Source organism: Megalobrama amblycephala, linkage group LG4 (assembly GCF_018812025.1).
Source record: "Megalobrama amblycephala isolate DHTTF-2021 linkage group LG4, ASM1881202v1, whole genome shotgun sequence".
Classification (NCBI taxonomy): Eukaryota; Metazoa; Chordata; class Actinopteri; order Cypriniformes; family Xenocyprididae; genus Megalobrama; species Megalobrama amblycephala.
Window position 1 is genome coordinate 3,343,526 of NC_063047.1, and position 18,117 is coordinate 3,361,642.

The following is an 18,117-nucleotide window of genomic DNA, read 5'->3' on the forward strand; positions in this document are numbered from 1 at the left end:
GCACTCTCGGCAAGAGCACAGCAGACACAATCAAATGGGCAAGTACATAGTACAATTCATAAATATACACCATTTGAGCATTATTTAAAGGTGCCCTAGATTCAAAAATTGAATTTACCTCGGCATAGTTGAATAACAAGAGTTCAGTACATGGAAAAGACATACAGTGAATCTCAAACTCCATTGTTTCCTCCTTCTTATATAAATCTCATTTGTTTAAAAGACCTCCGAAGAACAGGCGAATCTCAATATAATACCGACTGTTACGTAACAGTCGGGGTGTACGCCCCCAATATTTGCATATGCCAGCCCATGTTCATTGTGAAAGGGATTACACGTCTGGATCTGTGCACAGCTGAATCATCAGACTAGGTAAGCAAGCGAGGACAACAGCGAAAAATGGCAGATGGAGCAATAATAACTGACATGATCCATGATTACATGATATTTTTAGTGATATTTGTAAATTGTCTTTCTAAATGTTTCGATGTTTCGTTAGCATGTTGCTAATGTACTATTAAATGTGGTTAAAGTTACCATCGTTTCTTACTGTATTCACGGAGACAAGAGCTGTCGTTATTTTCATTATTAAACACTTGCAGTCTGTATAATTCATAAACACAACTTCATTCTTTATAAATCTCTCCAACAGTGTAGCATTAGCCATTAGCCATGGAGCACAGCCTCAAATTCATTCATAACCAAATGTAAACATCCAAATAAATACCATACTTACGCGATTAGACATGGTGCATGACGAACACTTTGTAAAGATCCATTTTGAGGGTTATCTTAGCTGTTTGAACTTTTTTTATGTTGTTTAAGGCAAGCGCGAGCTCTTGGGGCGTGGAGCACGAGATTTAAAGGGCCACACACCCTGAATCGGCTCATTTATAATAATGCCCCAAAATAGGCAGTTAAAAAAATGAATTTAAAAAAATCTATGGGGTATTTTGAGCTGAAACTTCACAGACACATTCAGGGGACACCTTAGACTTACATTACATATTTTTAAAAAAAGTTCTAGGGCACCTTTAAAATACATACGGAGTGACTGAAACAATTATTGTCATAAAATACACTTGTTTGTTCGCACTGAGTTGACAGTTTGAACACTCTTGTGCCCATTTATTTATTTTCAAGATCTGAGGTGAATTAGCCAGTGTTGTTTTCATTACAGCTAAAAAGCTGGGAACACAGAATGATATTCAAACTCACATCAGACGCTTTTAACATTAAATAAATCACATAAACAGTACCTGATCTTATCATTTGCTTAATTTGTGTTGCCGTTCCAGCCCCGACGTTGCGGAGAAATAGAAACAGTTTCTAAAATAGAATATTTGCGTGTTGCAGCTTCACGTCATGTCTGGTTAGGACACGGTGTTACTCTCGTCACGTGATCAGTGAACTCTGATTCCTGCTGTGTTATGTACGACTCTGCAGCTTGTGTTGGATGAGCTTGATGGAATTGAAGCGACCGTTATCCAACTGAATTAAATGGTTTTTATTTCAATAAAAAGCAAAATGACAGTGGAGGTGTAATGTAAACATATGGATGGTATATTGAGAGTTTAAGACACAATACTGTTTGTTTTCGCCAATAAAATTACTAAAAAAAGCTGCAACAGAACCGCTGTACATCTCAGAGTAACACACAGTGGTATTACGTTCCTGAATGAATCAGTGTTTTTTATTAATCAATGATTCAATGATCCATTTATATGGAATCACTTGCTTTGCTCCTCAATGAACCAGCTGTTTGAATGAATCGGTTGAACGAATGATTCAATGACTCACTCATTAAGACAGTGACTTGCTAAATCTTGGTTTTAGTTTCATATTTTTAATATTGTTTTTATTTTATTTTTAAATAATAATGTAATATTTCAATACTCAACATTTTATTTTTAAATCATTAATCTCAGCATTAAAAAAAATCAGCAAAAAAAAATCTGCTAGAAAAGATCTAGATCAGTAAACTAAAGAGCATTCTTAATTCTTTAACATGCTTATGTAAGGTCAATTAGGGTCAAATTTAGTAAAATAAGGGATAATGATAATTTTCTATTTAATATTTCAATTTATTTAAATTGCCTCCTGGTATGTTTTTGAACACTGAAACACTGCATTAAAAGTAAATACATCTGCTAAATTAAATTAAATTAAATTAAATTAAATTAAAATCGTAATCTGTCAAAATCTTTCAAAAACTTGTGATTTTATTATGTCCATATTGCTCAGCCCTACTATACATTATCTCGCATAGTTATTTACAGTGACACAATAATGTTAAAATTCATACGTGAATGAAGGGAACTGAATGAGTGAATGATGCTGTTGTCCTGAAGTAAACTCATCCCTCCTATTCAGGGCTGATCACATCCTGTCTGACTTCCACTCTTCAGTCATTGACTTTTTCACCTCTACATGACCCTGTCGCAGATGAGTAAAATCCCACCAACCCCACCAGGGGTTAAACTCATTCATTGTCCCCTAGACACCCCGAAAGTGAAGCACAGACATCACTATGGTGAATCGCATCACTAAAGCTTGCGCAACTGAACTTTTGAACTTCCCTATAGCTCCTCAGAGTTATCCAATAGTACTCATTAACGCTACCTGAAAACAAAGTATCTACATAAAACAGTAAATTTGTCACCTATCCATAAGGATTTTTTTTGCTGTTGTTGCATTTCTAAGTATTGTAAAGCAAATTCTTTTAATTAATTTACTATGAAACCCCTAAAGGGAAATTATGAAGAAAAAAAATTAGATTTGCTTTTGCTTTCTCTTACAAATGGTTTATACATTTCCCCAGGAAACTTTGCGGTGGGGAAGCGCAAAAGCATTGAAATATATTTTTTCCATCACCATGTCCCTTTAGGGGATATGTACTCTATTTATTATATATGTTCATAAACATTAAATAACTGAATTAATATTAAAAATAATTAAAAATATATAATATAGTTCCTATATTCAGTATATATTTAATCATATTTCTAATTAACATTCAAAGTACAGATAAAACGTTTTGTTCATAAACATTAGTCAACATACTGAACAATGATTGATTTTTAGTTATTTAATTATATTATTTATATATGTTTATAAATATCAATTAATTAATATTAAAAATAATGTACAAAGTGTATTATACAGATAAAACTTGTTCATAAATATTAATCAATATATTAATATTAAATAATTATTTAATTTTTAATATTTAGCTATTTAATTATATTACTTAGGTATGTTCATAGACAATCAATTAATTAATATTAAAAAATAATTTTGAAAAATAACTGCTATTTTATATATAGCATTTAATTACATATTCAATTTAATTTATAATTAATTCTATTTTTCTTCAACATTCGAACTACAGATAAAACATACTGTTTGTTAATATTAATCAATATATTAATATTAAATAATTATTTAATTTTAAATATTTAGCTATTTAATTATATTACTTAGGTATGTTCATAGATAATCAATAAATTAATATTAAAAATAATTTTGAAAAATAACTGCTACTTTATAGCATTTAATTATATGAATTATTTAATTATATATTCAATTTAATTTATAATTAATTCTATTTTTCTTTAACATTCGAACTACAGATAAAACATACTGTTTGTTAATATTAATCAATATATTAATATTAAAAAATGACTGACTTTTAACTATTTAATTATTTTAATTGCTATATTTAATTTAATTAATTAAATGACTTTTAACTATTTAATTATATTAATTGCTATATTTAATTTCAATTTTGTTTCTTATTAGCATTCTAACTACACTGCCTGGTCAAAAAAAGAAAAAGAAAAAAAAGGCAATGTTTGGATTTAAGACTGCAGGCAAATACTTAAGAGTCTATGACTGGATTATTATAAATCAACATTTACTTTCAACAAGAGGTATTGACAATGCATGAGTCGAGCACTCTGTAAAGTCTCCTCCAGCACATCCCAAAGACTTTCAATGAATTTAAGGTCTGGACACACTCCATCTGTTAGGGTTAAAAGAACCATTGCCAAACATATAACATGCTAGAAACATAATAATTCAATTTAAATCCAAACGGCCGGGCAGTGTACATTATGTGTAAATGCATGACTCCATTTTCATATTACTCTTGTGCATCTGAGGCACCAGGACCAGGGTACAGACGGCACATGGCATATAAAACAATTAAGTTAGAGTTATAAAGCTGAGCAATGTCAGTATAATAAAGACTGATATATAAAGATCATTAAACTCACCTGGTATGTCCATCAGATCATCCAAGCTGGGCTGCAGTGGCGTCAAACCAGGCTGGATCATATCTGCATTACTGGTGTACACTGAGACGACAGGAGTGAAACGAACCGTAAGAATGTGTGTGTGTGTGTGTGTGTGTGTGTGTGTGTGTGTGTGTGTGTGTGTGTGTAAAACACTGCTCTGTTTGGAGGAGTTTGTGCATTTATTCTTTTAAAGTTCCTTGTTTTTAGGGTGTGGTGTCCTTCCTGAATGCATTTTATAAACTCACGTGACTAAATTCTCCATCGCTAAAATCCCTCATTTATGATCCTAAACTAAAACACTTTAAATCAGGGCAAACATTATACCCATTACACACTAAAAGATACCAATGTTGTAATATTCTTAAATCAGCCAGCTATCCTTTTATTAAAAAATCTGAACACCAATATACAGTGACCAAAAAAATGAATTTGTTCAGTCAAGTGAACAGTTTGAAATTTCACTGTTACTGAGACTCACAAAGCTGATCTCGCTTAAAAGAATAGTTCATTCAATAATAAAAATTTGTTTTTCTTTTGCACATTATTTCAAAACTGGCACAATAGCTATGTTTCCATCCACCTATTTTTATGCACATTTTGGGATATCGCATAATTTCGCATATCGCATAATTTTTATTACAGATATTTTGTGTTGATTTAAGTTGATTTAAGCTGATTTAAGTGATTTTGTTCTCTTGAACACATGGGATGGAAATGCTGCTTTATTCACAAATGTTTTAATGCGATATTCCAATTTTGCTTGCAAGTTAAATTTGCAACTTTGGATGGAAACATAGCTAATGTAATTAATTATAAACCATGCATCGATATGTTAAACCTGTCCCAATGCATCTTGACAGGCCAAGTTTGATAATACACACTCATTTTATGGGTTCGGGTGAGTAAATGATTTTTGGGTGAGCTATCCTTTTATGTACTCACTGTTTTGGCGGTCTCCCATCCAGGGACTGGGTTTCTGGGTCATGGTGAACAGTGTGTCCGAGATGTCTGACAGGAAGCAATCCAAGTCAAACATGTGCACTTCCTCTGATGCCGTCTCAGGCTCTGGATAGATCTGACTAGTCCATTTCTCCAGTCCTGTTCTGCTGATAGGACTCTGTGGAGAAGACACATTCAGGTCAGGAGGACGAAGGCTGCAGGATGAAGCAAACGCTGAAGTTAGTTAGAATACTTAATGCTAGAGGTTTGATCGTATTACTAACACTAAGAGCAATAGTAATATTAATGCTTGACTTAGCAAACACCACTAATAAATGTTTCCACATCTACATAAGGCTGAACATGTTTAACACCAAATTCATTTATAACTGCAGCTCAGATGGTTTTCTTACAACATTCATATTTAAAAAAAAATAAAAAATCACTAGATGCTGCAAAGACTTATTCAAGCACAGAACAATTTGTCTAATATAAATGAACCATTTTCTGTCTGAAGCCTGAAGTCAATATATTGAAAATCCTGAGCAAGAAATGAGAAGGAATATGAGACACAGAGAACATATTTTTAAAGTTAATCTTAAAATCAACATGAAAGGCATTTGCAACCTATTGTAAAAAAACAAACAAAAAAAAAAGTACAGCAGGACTTAATAACTAATCTTGTTGACTTATTTTCAATAAAGAACGCAAAGACAAAAATTACAGTTGTTTACAGAGGGATTGTAGCAAAACGAACATACTGTCCCAGTCGGAAAATACAGAATTAATAACATCGTGAATTAAAATTGTACAAGGTACCCAATAATATTTATGTTCAGCTGAAAACATGAAATCCAAAATTGACAATTCTTATATTTCATATTTATCTGTAAATATCTTTTTTGTTAATTCACACGCTCTCATAATCTTTAATTAAACACAGTCCAGCAGGGTTATTATCATTAATCTAAAATAAAACCATAACAAAACATTCTCATAAACATTAAATGAAATGAAAACAAAATATTAAAAAAGGCCAGTTGCCAAAGCAACATTTATCATTTTCATTTAGTAAAACAACTAAAAATAAATAAAACAAAACTTAAAAACCATACAGGCAAAATAAATAAATAAAAAATAAAAATGACAAAATGACTAAAACTTTTACTAAACATGAAAATATTAAAATAAAATCTAATTAAAATATTAACAAAAACTATAATGCTGAAATTACACTTTCCTCCAGCAACTTGTACCTGGCAGCAATTAGCAAATGATAACGATCCAATTATCCAATCAATTCTTCACGGAAAAAAAATCAAGCCCCGCCCTACATTTGTTCTTGTTCCAGAAGCCGTTTCACTCAGATTAGAGAAAATCCGACCACAATTCACGTTTCATGCCAACTTTATCCAAAGCCCACCTGGCCTAGAAGACGCCAGATATTAATTATTTCAGAAGTGCAGCAAGTTTTCCATTTTGATAAAAAATTTTTACTTGCACTGATGAATCGTTCAAAATAAAACCAGAAATGTGTATTGCAAAAGCAGTTACATGCACATAAACACTCAGATTTGACATTCTACTCACAGATTTTATTGGAAAAATCCCATCTGCATCTGTTATACCTGGAGAGCTGCTGTCTTGCTGATTTTTCTACTCTGCAAGGACTGAGGCTCGGCACAGGCCGCATATTTATAGGAATACCCACAATCAGACGGCAGCGGCAATGATTACGTCTTTCCTGAAAACTACCTACGTTCTGTTTTCCACTTTCTTTTTTCTTACGCACAAGAGTGGCAAATTATAGTATTGGTGCTGGAGTGTGTCTGTGAGCAGAAATGATGTGTGTGTACGTGGGCCTCCGCGCTTACGTGTGAGGTCTTAATGACAGCAGTTTAACGTGAATGTGTAAAAGACAGGAACCCCTGCCTGATTCCATTATGTTTTCATTTCTCCGTCTTTTTTTCCCAGGTTTCTCCGTATCATTGAAGGCGAGTGGCTCTTTTGTTCCTGACCCAGTTCCCGCTGTCACACTCACGTGTGGAGGCCGAGAGCAAACTCACTGCCTCCTACTGGCACGCTGACACACTGCACCTCAACACCAGACGCTGCAGGGCAAACAGGGACATGACTACTTTCTGCCTAAGCAAGAGGCGTACAAACACAGCTCCATAAGGATGAATGGGAAAAAACTAAAATGAGCAAAAAGGGAACGTTCTCTGAACTTTGGCTAACATTTTGGCAAGGTTCTCTCAAAAGCCACTTTTCCTCTGTCAGGCTGAACAGTTCTAAGAACGGTAAGGAACTGTTACGGTTTTATTTCCCGAAATTGAGCATATGCAAGGTTACTTCCTGGTTTTCGATAAGCCAGCTTGGGCATTTCCGGTGAACTCTTAGCTGCCATTCTGTACTTGCTATATATCGACACAAAACCATCAATGGTTGACTTTTTAAACGTGGTGGTTGATTATGATTCCACTTTTTTAACTTTAGTTAGTGTGTAATGTTGCTGTTTGAGCATAAACAACATCTGCAAAGTTATAACGTTCAAAGTTCAATGCAAAGGAAAATATTTTCTTTTACAAAAATCGCTTTAAGGACTACAACAAATGGCTGGTAGGGACTACAACAAGCTTCTTTCTGGGTTGGTGACATCAAAAACCCTAACATTTACATAAACCGCGCCCCCAAGAACACACAACAAAGGGGGCGGGGCCATGTTGGGCTGCTTTAGAGAAGAGGAAGAGTGCCGTCATTTTACACCGGACTGCTTCACAAACAAGGGTCAATTCAACGCTGGATTTGCACAAAAGATTAACATGATGGCACATGCTAGTCGATGAGTTGAATCAGCTCCACAGCAACTACATAAATTTATCCACTAACCATTCAGAAACGTCTAAAAGTTGTAACTTCTTCCTGAGTCTCTCCATCAGTGTCGACTCCGGTTTGAACAATGTAAGGCTGAACACCATTACTGACAATCCTCATTTTGGCTGCGTGAGATTCTCCAGCTTTGTTGTTGTTGAGCTGTTAAAGCTCCGCCCTCTTCTGGAAAGGGGGCCGGGAGCAGCAGCTCATTTGCATTTAAAGGGACACATACAAAAACAGTGTGTTTTTGCTCACACCCAAATAGGGGCAAATTTGACAAGCTATAATAAATGATCTGTGGGGGATTTTGAGCTGAAACTTCACAGACACATTCTGGGGACTTATGTTATATGTTAAAAGGGGCATAATAGGTCCCCTTTAATGTAGTACTGACACTAAAACTCTGTAAACTTGAATTTTTCCTTTTAGATGAACTATACATAATACTTATTGTCACTATCCACAATACCTATTGTTGCATTTTTGTATTGCGATACATTGTTACACCCCTATAGGTTAGGGTTAGAGAACATTCAAAAGGAACATGTATTTTCCATAAAGTTTGCATTATGATAAAATCAAATGTTCCCTAAATGTTCATATAACCGACATTTTTAAAAACTGGACATTTTGAACGTTAAGAGAAGATTAAGAAATAATGTTTTCATAACTTAGCAAAACATTTTTAGAATGTCTTGTTAGCTGGGAAGTAAAAATAGTAAAAAAAAAAAAAAAAAATATAAATATATATATATATATATATATATATATATATATATATATACACACACACACACACACACACACACACACACACACACACAATTTCAAATAACTGTTTTTTAAAAAGCTGAATTTTCAGCATCATTACTCCAGTCTTCAGTGTCACATGATCCTTCAGAAATCATTCTGATATGATGATTTGCTGCTCAAGAAACATTTCTGATTATTATCAATGTTGAAAAGTTTTCAGGATCTATGATGAATTCAAGTGTTAAAAAGAACATTTATTTAAAATATAAATATGTTGAAATGTTACAAATGTCTTTACTGTCACTTTTTAATGCATCTTAGCTGAATAAAACTATTAATTTCTTTAAAAAAAAAGACTGACCCCAGATTTTTAACAATAGTGTACATTGCAAAAACCTTAGTACAGTATATAAATATAATAACCATTCAGCACCATGGCATATATATAAAAGTACCATGGTACAGTATTATCTGGAAGCGTCAGCACTTTTATTTGTAAGCGAGGACTCGCATCATCAATCAAATTCGTATCCACAAAGCAGCACATGAATAAAAATGCATTTAAAAGAAGTGCTGTGGATTCACATCTTGCAGTATGTGGGTCAGATTTGATTAAAGCCTGAATGTGCATTTCTTTGACGGCCTCATCGAACAGAAGGGAAGATTAGCACTTTAGTCAGTAAAAGCAATCAAATGACTCATTTCTCACCCATATGAGGGGCTGTGACGCAAATAAACATGCGCATTTGCGTTTACTCACAAGGATGTTCTTTTTAATTTCTCGGCTAGCTGAGGGAAGCAAAAACTAAGGGACGACTATTAATAGAAGTGCACTGTGCAAACATGACCTGCACCACTAACCTACTAAAGTAAACACTACACTACTCTACCAGATCAATGATTTACACTAGACCACCATCACAGCTGCATTATGGCCCATAGTCATGGAAGAGACCTTCAAAAATGTCCCCAATAACAGAAGAAATAACAGGTGCGATTGGGTTGTGAAACAATGTGCGTACCTGCAGAATCCAGAAGTGTTATGAACTTTAAAGTGGTCATGACATATCGAATACCGTTGGCTGCTTCCTCTTTCAACTTTGCGAACTCTCCATTATGCCTCGTTTACGAAATAAAATGCTCCGAACAAACATATAATCCTCTGATGCAATCCAGGACGCCATTAAAATAAACCATCCACTTGTTTCTGACACTGGGATCATTCTGAGATCTGTACAGAAACACAAACAAGCGTTCTTTCACTCTTACAGTTGTCCTGTTGTCGACAGACTCAAGCGTGTGGAGTATGACAGAAACTGAACACATCTGTATACTGTATCAGCGTTGACGGTGTCAGTGATTATAATGGGTTCTGTTTGCTTTTGATGCAACGCTCACATCCAGTGTAGGCAAATGTCAGCCGTAAAGCAACTGAACGCCAGTGGGCGGGGCCTATGTTGCAATGGTGAATAACTACTCGTCAATGTCTTGCTTTGGAGGCGGGCATATGCAAATGTATTTGCTCGTGTGCTGTCACAAATCCCACAATATCCAAACGAGCAGTTTTTGGAGCTTGATGAGTGCTTTGTTTATAATGAGGAGGACGTTTTAAAGGGGACCTATTATGCCCCATTTTACAAGATGTAAAATAAGTCTCTGATGCCCCAGAGTGTGTATGTGAAGTTTTAGCTCAAAATACCCCACAGATCATTTTTTATAGCATGTTAAAATTGCCACTTTTAGTGGTTGAGCAAAAACCAAGCGGCAACCTCCCCCAGTTTCTCGTGAAGCCAATACGGAAGTAATTTAAACTGCGATTCATCGACTGACCGCTAGGGACAGGCTGCAAAAGGGAGCAGAATCTCATTGACCATAATGTTAAAACAGCCAAGTTTACAGCAGAAAAAAACATGTTTACACTCTGGTTCAAATTGAGTTTTGGTCTATACTGCTAATTTTGCCCTTCATGACAACTCTGAGGGGGGTGAATTTTTTTATAACTCATCCGTTTAAATTATATTAAGCCTTAAAGTTCTGCATAAATAAGGGCGTGGTCACTTGAGTGACAGGTGGATTGGCGCTGCTGTCTGTGAGCCGTCATGTTACCTCAGCAGCTAATTTCAGCCACTGAATTTGGCATCTCAGCCGTATTTGTGCCTTTTTTCTGGATTATTTTATACAATATATGGCTTGCTGCATACTCGAGACAGATGTCAGTCTGTGTAACATTACATGTGCTCGCATGCAGAACACACGTTGTTGGATCGTCGTGGCATTGGCTAAAAGTTTTGTTCCTGAGATTTACTACAATGACAATACCAGGAGGATATACAACTCCGACAGCACTGCTTGGATATAACTAAAACTGCTGCACTATTTTGAAAAATTACACTTTGGAAACGTGCTCATTAGTTTGAGAGAACATTTGAGAGTTATACAAGTGCAATGGATTGGATTCATCTCGCGATCTCTATTTCATTAAAGGTATGAAGTCCCAGTTGATTTTTTTGTGTTATTTTCACACCCCACACAAATTAATTAGCCTACTGGTGTTAGAGCATCTATAACGTTCTCTTAAAAAACACCGTAGATTGACAGTAAACCTTTAGTACTTTCTAATGATATTGTTATCTTTATTAATATTTTAGATAGTATCTAAGATAGATATGCTAGGTGGGCGTGGTTTCAGCAACAAGTCGCATGGGCTCCAACCACGTCCCGCCTCTTTGCCCATTTTCAGTTATCCGGGAGTGACGTGCGGTGACGCGCTGCTAAGATGGCCGTGGCCTTTGCGCGTCAAAACTGATGTTCAGAACTCTATGGGTGACGTCACGGACACTACGTCCATATTTTTTACAGTCTATGGCAAAAACGCGCTGTTTCAGCGTGTGCCCTTTAAATGCAAATGAGCTGCTGTGCTGGCCTAAGAGGGCGGAGCTTCAAAAGCTCGTTCTCCCCAGTCAGGATTCAGTCAGGATGCACTATAATGTCAGAAACTGCGAATATATGCTGCATGGAGATAGAACAGGTATGGTTTTAGTTTAATTACGGTTCTAACTTATATTGTCTTCTTGTTTTTATCCACTATATTACTGTTGTACCATACTCCATCCGAATGATGGCCAAAACTTTACAGATGAGTTTTATAACGTTTATTGTACTTCACACAAAAGATGAAGCGTCCGTTTTCACTCTAGAAAATCACTGTAAGAGCTTAATGAAACACAGTGCAAGTGTGCGTTAAAATATTATCCATAAACTCTCTCTCTCTCCCTTGCGTTATCATCAACATAAACAGCGAATTACACAGAAACACTCGTTACGACTAACAGTAAACAAATATATATAAAGACCTTATGCCTTTTCGGGTGGTGCTTAATAAACTGGTACACTTTATATCCGTAAATCAACTCTGAGAGTCCAATGAACTGTAATAAAGTGCTCTCACCTTCATTACTGCTGTATCCAGTATCACTCTGAGACTGTAAGCTGGATCATGAACAGTTTGTACTCGTATATCCTTGAGTAACAAATTTTTAGCACAACCTCTGTTTTGTATTGTCCCTTTGTATCGACATTCCTTCATAAAGCAGTCCATGTGAAATGATTCGCGCAGACATACACAAATTTCGACACAACTGAGGGAGCATTTTCTTGGAAAACAAAATTAATCCACCTCGTCTTCAGCGGCTCAGTTTTAGGGAGTTAATGGAGAGAGCTATGTGGATTAATCCATCCAGCTACAGAAAACCTAAAACACTTGGGAGACACTCTCAGCAGTGCAGCAATGGCGGACTGTGTAAACTAGCTCAGGGCGGTTCTATGTTCAAACGGCAGTGTCTGTCAACATTCATGGGCGGGGCCTGTGGCTAATGTGACATCACACTGCCAGGGATCTGGAAACGGCTTGTTCTGAGACACTGCTTATGATTTATGGGGATTAAGAACAAAAAAGGAGTAGTTGGATTTTTATCATTATAGGGTGGTTGTGTACACACACTGCCAACACACATTTATGTCCAAACAGCATGCAAAAGTGAATTTTGCATAATAGGTCCCCTTTAAGCTATGAAACTTGCTGGATGTTTTAATTGTACAAAGACCTCTTATATGTCAAAAGATCAAGGACAATTTTATTTTTCATGTCATGACCATTTGGCTTTCAATTCATGTTTATAGGTCACTCAAACATCCCTACAAATGATTACTGGATAAGAATATTTGGAAATTATTTGGAAAGTGAATTTTGAGTGAATAAATTTAAGCGATTACAATTATTACTGAACAAATGTCTCTAATAATATTTCTAATAATGTCTCTCTCTCATAATATTCCATGCTTACAGGTTTTACTCTATACAAAAATCAATATCTGGCTAATTAAAATTTTCATTAAAAATAAATAAATAAATAAATAAAATAAAAAATGGAAATTTTCATGACTTAGAATTAGAAATCATAGTTTTAAAATTCCCTGATATTTAAATGTTTTCCATGGGTACCCTGTTAATTATATTAAAACACCATTTGGTAATTAGTTTAATCAAAGTGACTTGACTTTACTGTATTTGGACTAATTTTAAAGGGATAGTTCACCCAGCAATGAAAATCTTGTTTCAAACCTCTGTGATTTTTGCACGACTAGAGACACCAGATGCAACTGCAAAACCAAACTACTTCCTGTCATTTACTGCATTAATATAATGTGATCTTACCTTCTGTAGCATGGACAGCAGATCTTTGTTCTTCTGAAGCTAAAAAATAAAATATAATAAATCAGAAATAGCCGTTTCTTACAATTCAGACAGTAGCTGGCCTTAAAATGCTGAATCTGATCTTATTATAGTGATGGGTCAATACCTGGGAATTTTTAGGATCTGGTTTTGTTCACTTTGTGATAGTGACTGGGGTCAGGGATTTTAAAGGCCCTTCCTGTGAATATTGAACTTTGGGTTCTTGACCCAAAGTTACTCCTAGAGTTTTGCAACAGTAATCCCAACAGAGTGGGAAAAATGTAGTGTTATATTACTAGCTCTGGTCTGATACCTTCAGAAACACAATTGCATTACATATTTTGTATTAAAAGCTAATTTCAGGAAGTAATGGGCACATTTTAGAAATCACATATAACTTTTAGTGAAGATGTCTACAATCAATGTCAGTCATTTTATGGTGGGATTATTGGGGTGATAAATTGATATATAATCCAGGTTGAAAAATCAAACCATATTTGGCCGAGATTATCAGCCTACAACACTTGGCCAATTGACATAAATGTTTGTACCATTTGTAAATATTGTGTGCAAAAAGACTATTTATTTAATTTCAGCAACTGTATGTACATCTGACATGATGTATTATATATTTTGCCATTATATTGGTCATTTATCAATCTTCCACTGAAAATAATCATATTAGTTGACCTAGTGCTGGGCAGTATGACCAAAAATCTGTATCACAGTATTTTTTAAGATTCTAGCGGTTTCACAGTATATGACGGTATTTTTTCTTTTCATGACTAGAACTTTGATTATAAGATTAACCGATGTACCGCCCATCATACACAACTGAGCCTTTATATTATGTCAGTTACTCACTCTTTTCTTATAGTAAATCCTCCATTTGTGATATTCTTTTATCACCACCTCTATCCGTCTCTTCCAGTAGCTTCCCTCCAGAACAATCGCCTGAAAATTCCACAAATAAACATGTGCCAAACATTAAAATCTTTTCTTCTACACACAAATGTATTTAAGGATTCAGGTCTGTCCTTGAGATTGGACTCACCTCAGGTTTGCCGTGGGCATCCGCCTCCGAACCCTCCAGCGGCGTGACAAACCCACACACAGGGTTCTTCCTTTTCTCCACATCTAAAGCAATTTAAAGGGCTCCTTGATTATGATTTCATTTTTTAAACTTTAGTTAGTGTGTAATGTTGCTGTCTGAGCATAAACAACATCTGCAAAGTTACGACACTCAAAGTTCAATGCAAAGAGAGATATTTTCTTTTACAGCTTTTTAAGGACTACAACAAATGGCAGGTAGGGACTACAATGAGCTTCTTCCCGGGTTGGTGACATCACCAACCCCAAAATTTACATAAACCCCGCCCCCGGGAACACACAACAAAGGGGACGGGGCCATGTTGGGCTGCTTTAGAGAAGAGGAAGAGTTGTTGTAGTAGAGTGTTGTTGTCATGCCGTCATTTTACACCGGACTGCTTCACAAACGAGGGTCAATTCAACACAAAAGATGAACATGACGGCACATGCTAGTGGATGAGTTGAATCAACTCCACAGCAACTACATGAATTTATCCTCTAACCATTCAGAAACGTCCAGTTTCATTCTAAAAGTTGTAACTTCTTCCTGAGTCTCTCCATCAGTGTCGACTCCGGTTTGAACAATGTAAGGCTGAACACCGTTACTGACAATCCTCATTTTGGCTGCGTGAGATTCTCCAGCTTTGTTGCTGTTGAGCTGTTTAAGCTCCGCCCTCTTCTGGAAAGCAGAGCTCATTTGCATTTAAAGGGACACGCACAAAAACGGCATGTATTTGCTCACACCCAAATGGGGCAAATTTATATACGTGGGTATACTGTATATGAGGATAAAGCTGGACGTTCTTATATAACCACATTTATATTAAGAACTGGATGATAACAGTTACATTTAGTGCCAAAAAAAAAAATCAGGCAGTTGAGATTTGATCTGCAATACATATTGCTTTATGTGAGTTTACTGTATGTAATATGCAGATAAAGTTATATATAACATATATTGGGAGCTGTTCAATAATACAGTTTACATTTTATTAACATAAACAATCACACAGCCGAGATTTGATATGACGGACACATACTGAAGGATGTTTTCCAAATCAACAGGTTAGAAAAACACTTTTACATGAGAAATGATGTAAACTGTAAGTAAGAGTAACATTAAGTAAATCAAGACTAGAAATGAGATCAAGAGACTCACACTGAATGAACCAGGCCCTCCAAATGCCGTTATTCAGCCGGATTTTATCCCTCCACAACAACCTCAAACCTTTGAAAGACTTCCACTTTGGAGACACAATCTTCCCACTGAGAGGAAACACAAACATCAGTGAAATCAACACATTAGATGCTATTTTATTTGTATGCTGCACCATAATGCTAGCCTAGTAAATGTAAACAACATAAATGAACTGAATAAACTTTGTTTGAGAATAAGACATATGGGATTCTGCAGAACAATGGCGAAACCTTCCCTTTTCACCCTGCTGGCTCTGTATAAACATGCTTTTTCCATCCAACAGGCACAAACTGTGTTTGCGGTCGGAATAATTTCATCAGTCTAATGCGGTGGCGACACAGCTTCCCATTATCTGACGACACTTTACACCATTTGCTGAAGGCTCTAGTGCACTTAATCTCTACAAACAAGAGGCAAGTGAACTAAGAGTGTTGTGTTCATTCTGTTGCTAAGAGTCCAGTGAGAATGATTGCTAAAATGTGGGATCTGGCTTGAAGGCTGCCAGACAAACAACACCGATTCGACGTCATTGAGCAGAAGGAAATAAAAACATGTTCCATCTTCCTGTATATGTGCTTTCTGAGTGTAGCTGTGCTGTAAAACAACAACAGCGGTGAAATATTTACTTCCAAAACTCCTAAAATATTCATTTGAATCCCCCCGGAAATTTTAAGTTAGTACTTCAATAATTAACGCTTTCACACGTTCACGGTTCTTTGATGCCAGTTAATGGTTACATGAAATGTTGGTAAACAAATAAAATATTTTTTTACTCAGATGTTTTATTTTACATTTCTTAAATTTTAACTGTACATCTTAATGATTTAATTCATCTAACTAAACCCCCTGCAGTTCCTGCTCAAACCCCTAAATCAGTTTGGGAAACTATGGAAGCTTGTTTCTGCTAGGAAATAAAAAATGAAAAAGGTAATTGTGACTTTTTAATCTCACAATTCTGACTTTTTTTTTTTAGAATTGAAAAATATACACCCACAATTGCCAGTTATAAAGTCTGAATTGCATGATATAAAGTCAGAATTGTGAGTTATAAAGTCAGAATTTTGAGTTATAAAGTCAGAATTATGAGATATAAAATCAGAATTGCATGATATAAAGTCATTTTTATCACTTTGTAAGACGCAATTGCGAGTTTAAATCCAAGGTTCTGACTTAGAAAAAAGTCAAAATTGTAGCCAGAATTGTGAGACATAAAGTCAGAATTGTGAGATGTAAGTCAGAATTACGAAAAATACAGCCAGAATTGCGAGACATAAAGTCAGAATTGCGAGTTATTAAGTCAGAATTGTGAGACAAAGTCAGAATTGTGAGATATAAAGTCAGAATTACAAGACATAAAGTTAGAATTGCGAATTAAGTCAGAATTGTGAGATGTAAGTCAGAATTGTGAGATGTAAAGTCAGAATTGCGAGTTTTAAATTCAGAATTGCAAGAAATAAAGTCATAATTGCGAGATTTAAAGTCATAATTGCGAGTTATAAAGTCAGAATTGTGTAAAAAAGTCAGAATTGCGAGTTATAAAGCCAGAATTGTGAGATATAAAGTCATAATTGCAAGTTATAAAGTCAGAATTGCATGATATAAAGTCAGAATTTTGAGTTATAAAGTCAGAATTACGTGATATAAAGTCAGTTTATATCACTTAATTCTGACTTTGTAAGACGCAATTGCGAGTTTACATCCAAGGTTCTGACTTAGAAAAAAAGTCAAAATTGTGTGATATAAAGTCAGAATTGCGAAAAATAAAGCCAGAATTGTGAGATATAAAGTTAGAATTGCAAAAATAAAGTCAGAATTGTGAGAAATAAAGTCAGAATTGAGTGATACAAAGTCAGAATTGTGTGATATAAAGTTAGAATTGCGAATTAAGTCAGAATTGCGAGATATAAAGTCAGTTTATATCACTTTATTCTGACTTTGTAAGACGCAATTACGAGTTTAAATCCAAGGTTCTGACTTAGAAAAAAAGTCAAAATTGTGTGATATAAAGTCAGAATTGTGAAAAATAAAGCCAGAATTGTGAGATATAAAGTCAGAATTGTAAATGTTATAAAGTCAGAATTGTGAGACAAAGTCAGAATTGTGAGATATAAAGTTAGAATTGCGAAAAATAAAGTCAGAATTGTGAGAAATAAAGTCAGAATTGAGTGATACAAAGTCAGAATTGTGTGATATAAAGTTAGAATTGCGAATTAAGTCAGAATTGCGAGATATAA

General features: G+C 35.1%; 1 protein-coding gene across 2 annotated transcripts in view; it reads right to left on the reverse strand.

Moving 5' to 3' along the window:
- Positions 1–18,117, reverse strand: part of LOC125266302 (carbohydrate-responsive element-binding protein) — a 38,089-nt gene that overhangs the window by 15,176 nt on the left and 4,796 nt on the right. For both annotated transcript variants that reach the window (XM_048186831.1, XM_048186830.1), the window contains exons 2-7: positions 15,845–15,951; positions 14,651–14,733; positions 14,461–14,550; positions 13,579–13,617; positions 5,241–5,415; positions 4,278–4,358 (exon numbers count right to left, since the gene is read on the reverse strand). In XM_048186831.1, the coding sequence (XP_048042788.1) occupies positions 4,278–4,358; positions 5,241–5,415; positions 13,579–13,617; positions 14,461–14,550; positions 14,651–14,733; positions 15,845–15,951 (575 nt within the window). The remainder of the gene's footprint in view (positions 1–4,277; positions 4,359–5,240; positions 5,416–13,578; positions 13,618–14,460; positions 14,551–14,650; positions 14,734–15,844; positions 15,952–18,117) is intronic.